This window comes from Pelophylax lessonae (assembly GCF_965119305.1).
Source record: "Pelophylax lessonae genome assembly, chromosome: 13".
Classification (NCBI taxonomy): Eukaryota; Metazoa; Chordata; class Amphibia; order Anura; family Ranidae; genus Pelophylax; species Pelophylax lessonae.
The window spans coordinates 170,321,266-170,334,658 of NC_138780.1; the positions used below are offsets into that span (position 1 = coordinate 170,321,266).

The window sequence follows — 13,393 nt, forward strand, 5'->3', positions numbered from 1 at the left end:
ATGTAAATAGAAGCGGCTTTTTATTATGGAACTACTTATAGGCTGTAAAGATTTGTTTTACCACCAGATGGCATTACACGGTATTCGATGAAAAAAATTGGATTTTTGACTAAAAAATCTATTTCTCTGATGTTCATGGACGGACACAGCTCCTTATCTTCTTGACTATTGGGTTATATACTGCCCCCTACAGGAGTAGGACACTAGGCAGGAAAAAGCTTGACTACGCCTATGGGGCAGTCCCAGGGGGTATACTTCCACTCTCAGCTATAGGAACTCAACTGTGAAAACGGAACCACCTCGAAGGTAGACAACATCAGGCCCAACCCCCACATGCAAGCTCAGAGGGATGACCATTTGCTGGACAACAGAAGCTGAATTGCCTCCTGCAATGTCTGGAATGTTTCCAGAGGAAGAAACACTGGCTGAGGCAGAGTCCAGAGTCAGACCCAGATAGTCCAGCTTTGTGGATGGAACCAGAGCAGACTTCTGAAGGTTCAGAATCCAAACGAACTCCCACAGAGTAATCTCCAAGTTGTCTATCAGAGCAGTAGGAGGTTTTGCTCGCAGAAGATCATCTTGGTACCCCAGTACCGCAATCCTAGCTAGGCCCCACAATGCTAGCACCGGGGCCAACACTTTTGTGAGGACCAGAGGGGCGGAGACAAGACCAAAGGGTAACGCCACAAACTGATAATGCTCCTCGCCCACTGCAAAGCGGAGGAAGGGCTGGTGACCAGCACATATTAGAATGTGAAAGTAGGCGGCCTTTAGGTCAATAGAAGCAAGAAAATACCCCTGATGTAGGGATGCCACCACTGTGCGAATGGACTCCATTCGGAACGTCTGTAACCATACAAAACAGTTTAGCGCCTTTCAAAATTGGACGTACCTTGCCTTCCTTCCTGGGAACTGTAAAGAGGTTTGAGTAAAAACCCCTGAAAACGTTCGAAACAATCATCTCTTGAAGTAACAAGTCTTGCACTGGCACAAAGAAACCCCGTAAGCGATCTGGGGACAAGTGCAGGTTGGAAGGGAAGAACCTTTCCGGAGGATAAGACCGAAACTCGATCTTGTAGTCGGACTAAATTACTTTGTGGACCCACTTGTCCAGTACCAGGGAGGTCCATGGATCCAGAAACCAGCGAAGACATCCCCCCACCGCAGATACGGGTGAGAGTGCCCCTTCATACAGAGGAAGCCTTGTCCGCAGGTCTGGAAGAGCCCGCTCATGGCTTGCCAGACCAGGTCCTCTTGGAACCTCCGGTGAAGGTCCTGAAGGGTTTTGATCCCTTGTCTTGAGACCCTGAGGGACAAAAAGCCTCTTATGAGCGGAGAAAAAATGGCCCACGTCTACGACGTGGCTCCTTGCCCTTGGTATCCTGCGGAAGAAGAATACTCTTCCCCCTTGTGAGCCCCCCTAATGATGTCATCCAAGGAAGCTCCAAACAGACAATCCCCTACAAGGGGGAGATCAGATGAGGCCTTCTTAGAAGTCTGGTCCGCAGACCAGCATTTCAGCCAGATAATACGTCAAAGAACCTCTGCTGATACAGACTAGAATCAAAGGGTCTAGAATCAAAGGAGCCGCATCCAAAGAGGCATCATAGATAATCAGTTAGCCTCTGGACCAACTGATCCGCCAGCTCCTCAAAAAGCAGGGGGAAGTTGTTTCCCCTCCAGGTCCTGGCGTAAACGTTTAGCCCACCCAGTCAGAATTTGAGACACCAGGGCAATAGTAAATACCGGCCTAAGTGCCGAACTAGCTACAGTGAACATATGGCGGGCCACAGCCTCTGCCCTCCTAACAGCCAGATCTTTAAAGGCCGGTGGCTCCTCAACCGGAATTAAGGTAGCTTTATTTAACCTCAAAACCGGCGAGTCCACTACAGGTGGAACCTCCACTTTTTAAGCAGGGAACCCTCATAAGGATACCGCAAAGCAAAAACGCTTAGGGACCACAAGAGTACGTTTTGGACAAACACACTGTTTTGTGACAATGTCGTCAAAGTAAGCGGAAAAAGGGAACACTCTCGCCGCTTTGGAGGGCCTGTGGGTGCCAAAAGGGACCGGCGCCTCCGAAGCAGTATCAGTCGCATCCTCCGTTTTTAAAGCTTCACTTGCAGGAACAAAAGATAGGAAAAAGTTCCATTCAAAAGGAAAAAATTGCCAAGACCAGAGATACCAGCAAGGAGCTAGGTCCTTACTCCTGACTAGGCAGAAAAAAAAAACAAGAGTGCCTATAGCTGAGAGTGGGAGTACACCCCCTGGGACTGCCCCATAGGCGTAGTCAAACTTTTTCCTGCCTAGTGTCATACTCCTGTAGGGAGCAATATAACCCAATGGTCAACAAGATAAGGAGCTGTGTCCGTCAATGAACGAAAGAGAAATAGGATTTTTATTAATTTATGCATTTAATATTAAGCTTTGAACTTTTGTGAGTTTTAATGGTTTTGGACTGTCGTGGATGATATAATGAATTAACATTCTTCAAATTGAAGTTCCATGTGTAAAAAGGGCTTCCCTTGGTGGCAGTGTCTATATAGGAGTGTTCCGTCAGCATAGTCAGCTGCTCCCCTTGGGAACTTCTTCCTACAAAGAAACACGTTGGGGTGGGGCTAAATCTGACATCATCACGCTCCAGGGCCCGCGGCTGGTACCTTTCTAAAACCAATAAAGCGGTTTATGTGGCTTTACATGTGGCTTTTAGTATTCATGTTTTGCCAACCCATTACACATCTTTGCTTGTGAGGCCTGTGGTTCCCTATGTTTGGTCCAAGTAGGAATGCACAGTGTACAAGCCTTTATTGAACAAGTGCCATTTGACTTCCTATAACCCGGGGTCTATTACTCGGGTAAGAGGCTGGTGTTTATGTGTGGTGGAGAAGTCACATAAGTCACAGAGGAATAGGTCTGCTTGGTAAGGAGTTTTGTTTCAGGCAATTTGCACATATTATGTTGGTGTTTGCACATCCATGGAATAAACTTTATTTAAGGACACTTGTAAGAACTTTACAGGGATTATTTATTGGTATATTTGCACTATTCATGATAATTTGTATTGAATAGGAGCTTTATTATAAGCAGTGCAATGGTTATGATTTTGCCATGTTCACACAACTGTGGTATTTGCACAATTGAATTGAATATTTAAAGACACAGCACAAAAATATTTAGTGTTACATTGGGTCAGAGTAACAGCCAGGAAACTGACATTTTCCAAAGAAGGTCAAAGAACCCTTATTTCTCTTATGACAAGGTTTACTTTCAAGGAGTACAATTAGGACACATTCACATTAGGTGCAGAGGCCGGCAGTCTGATGCGTGTGTGTTTGCGCCTGAGAGTGACAGATGTTCAGTGCAGCAGCAGTGTTAAAATTCAATGACAGGCTGACAGATGCAGCAGCTTTATGGATTTCCCTACACATGGTAATATTTATATAGATACAGGGATGGATGCAGTGCCCTGAAGGCAGACTGTAACAGGTGCTCCTGTCACTGATCTCTAACAGGCTTCTAGCATTGGCTGCATGGAGCATCTATCACTCATGGGTGCATAACCAGACACACAAACATGCCATGTACAGGCCTTGGCACCCATTTGAACGAGACTCTAAAAACAGCAAGTACCATAGGTCCTTTCTGCTGTGTCAAAACTACTGTGAGAGGGACTGGGGAACAGGGCCAGGACTAGGGGCAGGCTGAGTGGGCACCTGCCCCGAGTGCTGTGTTGATTGGAGGCACTACAATAACTCAGGAGCATGGGGGCATCTGATGTAAATGGAGGGACTCTATTGGGGGCACCTGATGTAAACGGACAAACTCTACTGGGTTCACCTGATGTAAAAACAAGGACTCTACTGGGGGCACCTGATGTAAAAAGAAGGACTCTACTGGGGGCACCTGATGTAAATGGAAGGACTCTACTGGGGGCACCTGCTTTAAATTGAAGGACTTTACTGGGGGCACCTGCTGTAAACGGAAAGGACTCTACGGGGGGCACCTGAAGTAAAGAGGCACCTGCTGTAAACGGAAGGACTCTACTGGGGGCACCTAAAGTAAAAGGGGCACCTGCTGCAAACAGAAGGACTCTACTGGGGGCACCTAAAGTAAAAGGGGCACCTGCTGCAAACAAAAGGACTCTACTGGGGGCACCTAAAGTAAAAGGGGCACCTGCTGCAAACAGAAGGACTCTACTGGGGGCACCTAAAGTAAAGGGGCACCTGCTGTAAACAGGAGGACTCTACTGGGGGCACCTGCTATAAACAGAAGGACTCCACTAGGGGCACCTGAAATAAAGGGGCACCTGCTGTAAACGGGGGACTCTACTGGCGGCACCTGAAGTAAACGGGGGAACTCTACTGGGCCACCTGAGGTAAACAGGGAACTCTACTGGGCCACTTGAGGTAAACAGGGGAACTCTACTGGGGGCACCTGATGTAAACAGGGGAACTCTACTGGGGGCACCTGATGTAAACGGGGGAACTCTACTGGGGGCACCTGATGTAAACGGGGGGACTCTACTGGGGGCACCTGATGTAAACGGGGGGACTCTACTGGGGGCACCTGATGTAAACGGGGGGACTCTACTGGGGGCACCTGATGTAAACGGGGGGACTCTACTGGGGGCACCTGATGTAAACGGGGGGACTCTACTGGGGGCACCTGATGTAAACGGGGGGACTCTACTGGGGGCACCTGATGTAAATGGGGGGACTCTACTGGGGGCACCTGATGTAAACAGGGAGACTCTACTGGGGGCACCTGATGTAAACGGATGGACTCTTCTGGGGGCACCGGATGTAAACGGAGGGACTCTACTGGGGGCGCCTGATGTAAACGGGGGGACTCTACTGGGGGCACCTGATGTAAACGGGGGGACTCTACTGGGGGCACCTGATGTAAACGGGGGGACTCTACTGGGGGCACCTCATGGATGACCTTGTCCCAGCACTGCTGGGGAGTGGCTTAAATGGAGCTTTGTGCTTGGAAGCAATGCTCACAAGTGCCTCCACAGCACCCAGGTTGCTAAGGAGGCACCTGGAGGAAGGGGGAGAGGAAAGACCAGTAGGGGAACCAAAGGTAAGGGATCGCTCTGGGCAATGTCGTTGCACAGAGCAGAGAAGCATAAATTCTTTATTTTAATAATAAAAAAATAATAATAATAATAATAATCGTTATTATTCCGTTAAACAACACAGTTAAGTCACAACCGCTCCCCCAAGGCTATTACAGAGAAGCAGCAGACTAATGAGCTCATTCCTCTGCTCACAATGCTCTCTCCACCCATCAGCATGTTCCTCGTTATCACGTGTGCTCTGTAGCACACCTGACTGGCAACTAATGATGATCCTGCCTCTCCCAGTGTGAATGCTGCTGTATAGGGTAATACAAGAGGCTAGTACCAATTCAAATTCAGGTTCTTACCCTAGTAGAATTTCAAAATACATTTAGTGATTTTAATGTGTGCAACTAAATTACTTCTCTTTTATATCTGCCTGGAGTTCAGCTTTAAACAAAACACTAAAGACTGTCTAGCTCATTCTAAAAAGTCGATAAATGAAAGCTAACCTCCCTCTCCGTGTGCTTTTATAAAGCGATTGAAAAAAAAAATAACCAACCTGTAGTCATCAAACGTGAAAGCGTCCTTTAGGGGCAGCTTGCTGGCATTAGGATGAGTCTGAGGCCAAGAAAGAGAAGAAGAAGAGAGAAAACCCATCAGAACACACTGTGCAAAATTTCATCACTTTCCTTCCTAACCGATCCTAACAAGAGCCAAATGAAGCGGGAGGTGCCCGGCGATGTAACGCAGGGATCATCAAGCTATTATGTTCTCATACATCAACGTCAACTTAATTTGTTGTGCCCAGCAGCTTCCATTAATCTGCGTCTCCGGATTCTGAGACGGCAACTCGCAGGCAGCGTAACTTTAACGATATAAGGTGGACGCTGCGGACAGGCAAGCGGCCATCATTTATACATGTCAGCCAGGAAGCAAGAATTAATTAGGCATTTCAGCTTACGCTCTCTAAACAAATGTTTCAAAGAAGGTTTTTTTTTTTTCCCCTCTCCCGTTTCCCTCAGAAATTTTAATTTTCAATTTCACACTGTGGCAGGCATCGACGTATTAAAGGGATCGCTCCGAATTCCTTTGTCGCTTTATTCTACGGGTTAGAAAATTAGCAGCTATTTTTGTTGGGAGACTTAACGATCAGCAGTTTTGATGTGTACAAGTAACGTTTGGGGGGGGGTTGTGGAAAAGTTGGCTGTACTGACTAGAGCGCAGGTTGAGTCTTTGTAGTGATGGCGGCCATTTTGAATGCAGCAATGGTCACTAATCCTTTATATAAAGCCATTATAAAAGGTTGATGGTTTCTCCTCATAAAAATGGTTTCCACCACTAAAATTAAATCGCCCTTTCTAGAATGCAGTAACTCACTAATACACACTATATTGTCAAAAGTTTTGGGACACCTGCCTTTACATGCACATGAACTTTAATGGCCAGTCTTAGTCCGTAGGGATCAATATTGAGTTGGCCCACCCTTTGCAGCTATAACAGCTTAAACTCTTCTGGGAAGACTGTCCACAAGGTTTAGGAGTGTGTCTATGGCAGCCTCTCTCAACCTTTTCAACACAGAGGAACCCTTGAAATAAATTTCTGGTCTCGGGGAACCCCAGCAAAAATAAAAAATCTACAACTCATGACACATTAGTGTGACAGTCAGTGGGAAGAATGCTCCTTACTCTTGTCATCATTGGGAAGAATTACCCCCCTTACAGATAGCCAAGTCAAAGTCCAGACCTGAATCCAATCGAGAATCTGTGGAAAGAACTGAAAACTGCTGTTCACAAACGCTCTCCATCCAACCTCACTGAGCTCGAGCTGTTTTGCAAGGAGGAATGGGCAAAAATTACAGTCTCTCGATGTGCAAAACTGATAGAGACATACCCCAAGCGACTTACAGCTGTAATCGCAGCAAAAGGTGGCGCTACAAAGTATTAACTTAAGGGGGCTGAATAGTTTTGCACGCCCAATTTTTCAGTTTTTTATTTGTTAAAGTTTGAAATATCCAATAAATTTTGTTCCACTTCATGATTGTGTCCTACTTGTTGTTGATTCTTCACAAAAAATTACAGTTTTATATCTTAATGTTTGAAGCCTGAAATGTGGCAAAAGGTCGAAAAGTTCAAGGGGGCCGAATACTTTCGCAAGGCACTGTAAAACACAGAACGAGTCAGGTTGCCACATGCAACAGGAATTGTTTCCACAATAATTCAGGCTGGGCAATTATTACATATAGGATTCAACATGTAGAGCCGATTACATCGCAAATGATCACATACTGCACTGCAACCAGCATTGAAATTTACAGCAGACTGCCTAAAAATCAAATTTATCAGCAGCTGACCACCACTGCAGTGTTTAATTAAAGCGATAAAAAAAAAAAAAAAAGCAAACATTTATTATATTGCAGCTCACCAATTCTTAGATGTGATGGCTGCATTTGTTTTCTTTTTTAGGCTCGCTCTCCTTTATTTTTTACCTAGTGATCTTTCAACAGAACAAGCTCTCCTGCAGATGTATCAGTTACAGGGATGAGACAAACCATTTACTACTGACAGGGGTGCTTACAATTATCAGTGAGGAGTTTGGATTTAATTTGTTAGTGTATCTAAATCTGCTAGAACATCTAAAACACTTCCCTCCCACCAGACTGACAACGCTGCTGTCCAAAGGTGCCCCCTGTGCTCCTTCATCCAGAATGGAGATACTCTAATACAGGTGGTTTGTTACTGGCCAGATCACCAGATGAAAACAGGGGAAAAAAGAAAGCAAATGCAGCCAACCACATCTGTTTGGTAAGCTGCAATATAATACATTTTTGGTTTTGAGTTAAATGCAGCTTTAATGTAAGCTTTAACGAGCAGGGCCCTCTGATTCCTCCAGTATTAAATTGTATTGTAACTGTATTGTCTTCCCCACATGTTGTAAAGCGCTGAGCAAACTGTTGGCGCTACTGTATATAAATCCTGAATAATAATAATAATATTAATCAGCTGAGGCTAAGTGGTCAGCACTTTTGCCTAGCAGCACTAGGGTCATTGGTTCAAATCCCAACCAAGACACTACCTGCCTGGAGTTTGCATGTTCTCCCAGTGGCTGCGTGAGTTTCCTCCGGGTACTCCGGTTTCCTCCGGTGTATGTACAGCCTTGCCCAAAAGTTTTGAGAATGACAGAAATAATTACATTTTCACAAGTCTGCTGCTTCAGTGTTTTTAAAGCTTTTTGTCGGATGTTATGCTGAAGTATAAGAGACCTAAACTCCCCAATAAAAAGAAAGTATTAGAAGAGCTTAAAAGAAATGATGTAGAGTCTTCTCACAAGAGACGCATATTTCACTGGACTCCAATGTAAAATTATATTCAAAGCATTTCCCAACGTGGAAGGATGTGGCTCAGAAGTTGATTGACCGCATGCCAGGGCGAACTGCAGAGGTCTTTAAAAAGAAGGGTCAGCACTGCAAATATTGGGGCCTAAACTCCCCAATATTTGCAGTGCTGACCCTTCTTTTTAAAGACCTCTGCAGTTTGCCCTGGCATGCGATCAATCAACTTCTGAGCCACATCCTTACTGATGGCAGCCCATTCTTGCATGATCAATGCTTTGAGTTTGTCAGAATTTGTGGGTTTTTTTGTTCACCCGCCTCTTGAGGATTGACCACAAGTTCTGAATGGGATTAAGGTCTGGGGAGTTTCCTGCCCATGGACCCAAAATGTCAATGTTTTTTCCCCAAGCCACTTAATTATCACTTTTGCATTATGGCAAGGTGCTCCATCATGCTGGAAAAGACATTGTCCTTCAAACTGTTCTGGTTGGGAAAAGTTGCTTTTGGAGGATATTTTTGTACTAGTGATCGACAGATATTGTTTTTTTTCGTTGCCGATAGCAATATTTTGGCCAATGCATATCAGTATCAGCCGATATGCTCCAATATTTTTGTACATTTAAAAATATTTTTTTTTTCCCCTTGACAGGACAGGTACTGTTGTGGAGGGATCTGGGGGTCTAAAAGACCCCAAACCCCTCCTCTGCACTTAAAAGCATTCAAAACGCTAAGTTTGGCTGTTTTGAATGCTGTAATATTTTTTAATCTGGCGCCAGTACTTGGAAGTGATGTCATGACATCACTTCCGGGTTTTTGCATGGAGACCTGATCTTCGATCGCGTCTTCGGCGGCCGTGCAGGCTGGTTGCCCACATTTCCTGGTGGGACAGGAGACCCGGGTGAGCCGCGAAAGGCGGGGGTTGGTTAATTACGTCCCCTCCCGCTACTTGTAATGACAGCCGAGAGGCTTCTCAGCCGCATTGGTTGTCATTACAAGACAACCGACCCTTGGCTATGGACGCCGGTACCGGGGTGTTGCCTCTAGCTGCAGGCATCACTCCGGTAAATGCCCTTTCCCGAAATATCGCCAATATCGGTAACCTCCGGGGCTGATTCCGATATATCGGGGAAAGTGCATATCGGCCCTCGATATATCGGCTTTGCCGATAATCAGTCGATCCCTATTTTGTACCATTCTTTATTCGTGGCTGTGTTCTTAGGCAAAATTGTGAGTGAGCCCACCCCCTTGGCTGAGAAGCAACCCCACACATGAATGGTCTCAGGATGCTTTACTTTACTGCACGACACAGGATTGATGGTAGCATTCATCTTTTCTTCTCCGGACAAAGTTTGTCCGGATGTTCCAATCGGAAAGGGGATTCATCAGAGAAAATGACTTTACCCCATTCTTCAGCAGTCCAAACCCTGTATCTTTTGCAGAAGATCAGTATGTCCCTGATGTTTTTCCTGGAGGGACGTGGCTTCTTTGCTGCCCTTCTTGACACCAGGCCATCCTTCAAAAGTCTTCGCCTCACTGTGCGTGCAGATGTACTCACACCTGCCTGCTGCCATTCCTGAGTAAGCTCCACACTGGTGGTGCCCTGACCCCGCAGCTGAACCAACTAAAGGAAACGGTCCCGACGCTTGCTGGACTTTCTTGGGTGCCCTAAAGCAGGGGTCCTCAAACTACGGCCCTGAACTCAGCCCGCCGGCCAGAATCGGCATAGGGCTGACTGTCGGTCACTCACTGAAGCTGTAATATGCTTCAGAAAAGGGTGGACCTGGGGCGCAGAACAGAACAGCTATTGTCACATGGATAATCCTCCTGGGGGACTGGGGGGGAGGCAACTGAGGAGAAGCCGCCCGCCACTGCAGGTAAGTGCACTGGTCTCTCTGGCAGTCTCTGCACGCTGGTCGCTTTGCATTGAAAGGGGACACGCTGTGGTCACTCTGGCATGGAAAGGGGGCATGCTGTGGTCACTCTGGCATTGAAAGGGGGCATGCTGGGGTCACTCTGGCATTGAAAGGGGGCACGCTGGGGTCACTCTGGCATTGAAAGGGGGCATGCTTTGGTCACTCTGGCATTGAAAGGGGGCACGCTGTGGTCACCCTGGCATTGAAAGGGGACATGTTGTGGTCACTCTGGCATTGAAAGGGGACACGCTATGGTCACTCTGGCATTGAAAGGGGGCATGCTGTGGTCACTCTGGCATTGAAAGGGGGCACACTGTGGTCACTCTGGCATTGAAAGGGGGCAGGCTGTGGTCATATATATATATATATATATATATATAAAAAATAAAACAATAAATATTGTATTGTTTTTTTGTGCACTACAAATAAAATATGCGCATTGGAATTTGCTCATATTTTTTTTTCAAACTATAGTCCGGCCCCCAACAGTGTCTGAGGGACCGTGAACTAGCCCCCTGTTTAAAAAGTTTGAGGACCCCTGCCCTAAAGCCTTCTTCACAAATGCAGTGGAAATGTTTTTTTATGGGTCGAAGTTCATTTTCACGGCAAAGTGGGACTTTGCAATTAATTGAAATTCATCTGATAGCTCTTTATAACATTTTGGAGTATATGCAAATTGCCATCATAAAAACTGAGGCAGCATACTTTGTGGAAATTAATATTTGTGTAATTCTCAAAACTTTTGGCCAGGGCTGTATGAATGTGATTTAGGGACCTTAGAGTGTAAGCTCTCTGAGGGCATGGACTGATGTGAAATGTACAATATGTGTAAAGCACTGTGTAAATTGACAGCGTTATACAAGTACCTAAAATAAATAAGAAAGCTGCTTGATGTCTGAAATAAGGCATTTGCAGAGCTTTTAGCGGATTGCTGTACACAATGCTCTTAGGCAAGCTAATGAAAGTGTGGCCAAGACCTGAAAGAAACTCAAACTGACAAGACCATGAAGAAGCCCATCATTACTGACCTTCTGAAAATGCAGATCAGAGAAGTTAATCTAAAATTAGATCTGCTCATCTACATACCTGTTCCAGGTCAGTGTCTCAAAGTACTGAAACCACTGGACCAGCACGATGCCGGAGATCTAGCATTTTCAGATAGGGGGAGATCAACAATTGCAGCATCCACACGTCCGCAGTACAGATGTCCTTTTACAACTCTTGTTCATGACGGCACAGAAGTAAAAACACCATTATGGAAATAAAAGAAAACCTATTCTAAGACTTTCCAAGAACATTTTCTTGCCTACCCTTGTCGGGCCAACAAAGGATATTGGGAGCTTCAAAGGATGCGGCTGCGTTCTTGTTATGCTGAAAAATGTAATCAAACACTTGGGCACGGCTGAGAGGAAATGTGAATACGCGGGGAGGCCTCCTACCACTGCTAATGAAGCCCCCGTGTTGTCCCCAGTTTTACTTCTGATGCATTAGCATCTCAAGTGCGAGGTAATTTATCATTGCTCACTGTAATGTACTCGCTGGCACTGCGTGCAGGACAGTAGGGGATGAGGTAAAAGTGGCTCAAACTATAAATCAATTATGAAACAAAAGCCGAGGCTCAGCGAGCAATTTGAGGAAAATTATACACTGCACGACTGCCAATTGGGTGGGAAATTTCCGTGGCTTCTTCTCCCACCCCCTCCTCGCGTAACCCTTTCATTGCCGCCTCGTTAAAAGGTTTCCGGGTCTGTCATTCCTGCCAGCTAGTGAGGGATTTTACCCACCAGGGTTTAGAACTATGAGCAAAATAAAAATAACACATATGATGCAATCCTTCACTCAACTAAGAATTTTTTTTTTTTAATCCCCCAGTAACAGTTTTGTTACCTGTTGATCCAGCCATTGGATTCCTTTTTTTTTCCTTCTTTAAAAGGCAGAACACCATCCGTTTCCCCCCACCAACCCCGGTATTCTTTTTTTTTACCCTTATGCCTTATATACTGCAGTCTTCTTGCTGCTGCTGTCACAGCTTTTATTACTTCCAGCAGCGGGTGAGCATTTTCCTGCACTGAGTAGCTTAGTCCAGGAGAGCCAAGGGCCCAGCGCTCCCGGAGAGCCAAGGGCCCAGCGCTCCCGGAGAGCCAAGGGCCCAGCGCTCCCGGACAGCCAAGGGCCCAGCGCTCCCGGACAGCCAAGGGCCCAGCGCTCCCGGACAGCCAAGGGCCCAGCGCTCCCGGACAGCCAAGGGCCCAGCGCCCCCGGACAGCCAAGGGCCCAGCGCCCCCGGACAGCCAAGGGCCCAGCGCCCCCGGACAGCCAAGGGCCCAGCGCCCCCGGACAGCCAAGGGCCCAGCGCCCCCGGACAGCCAAGGGCCCAGCGCCCCCGGACAGCCAAGGGCCCAGCGCCCCCGGACAGCCAAGGGCCCAGCGCCCCCGGACAGCCAAGGGCCCAGCGCCCCCGGACAGCGAAGGGCCCAGCGCCCCCGGACAGCCAAGGGCCCAGCGCCCCCGGACAGCCAAGGGCCCAGCTCCCCCGGACAGCCAAGGGCCCAGCGCCCCCGGACAGCCAAGGGCCCAGCGCCCCCGGACAGCCAAGGGCCCAGCGCCCCCGGACAGCCAAGGGCCCAGCGCCCCCGGACAGCCAAGGGCCCAGCACTCCAGGACAGCCAAGGGCCCAGCACTCCAGGACAGCCAAGGGCCCAGCACTCCAGGACAGCCAAGGGCCCAGCACTCCAGGACAGCCAAGGGCCCAGCACTCCAGGACAGCCAAGGGCCCAGCACTCCAGGACAGCCAAGGGCCCAGCACTCCAGGACAGCCAAGGGCCCAGCACTCCAGGACAGCCAAGGGCCCAGCACTCCAGGACTAAGGTCTCTATGGGGGGGGGGGGGTGTAAATGACAGGCTAAACAAAACCATGAAAATTTCCCAGCTCATCTTGTTTGTACTGTTGTAAATGACAGGCTAGGCTCACAGGAAATGGGCAGGACAGACATGGCTGGTATTCTGCCCTGAACAGAACCTGCAGTGCTGGGCTGAGGAGTGTATCATGAGGGATCATTAGCTCTAGTGGTAGATGCGTTTTCAAGTGAT

General features: G+C 47.5%; 1 protein-coding gene across 1 annotated transcript in view; it reads right to left on the minus strand.

Annotated features, from left to right (window-relative positions):
• The window catches only part of SETD3 (SET domain containing 3, actin N3(tau)-histidine methyltransferase), a 108,232-nt gene that overhangs the window by 31,137 nt on the left and 63,702 nt on the right, over nt 1-13,393 (minus strand). Inside the window, exon 6 of the mRNA XM_082275230.1 lies at nt 5,622-5,680. Within this exon, the coding sequence (XP_082131356.1) occupies nt 5,622-5,680 (59 nt within the window). The remainder of the gene's footprint in view (nt 1-5,621; nt 5,681-13,393) is intronic.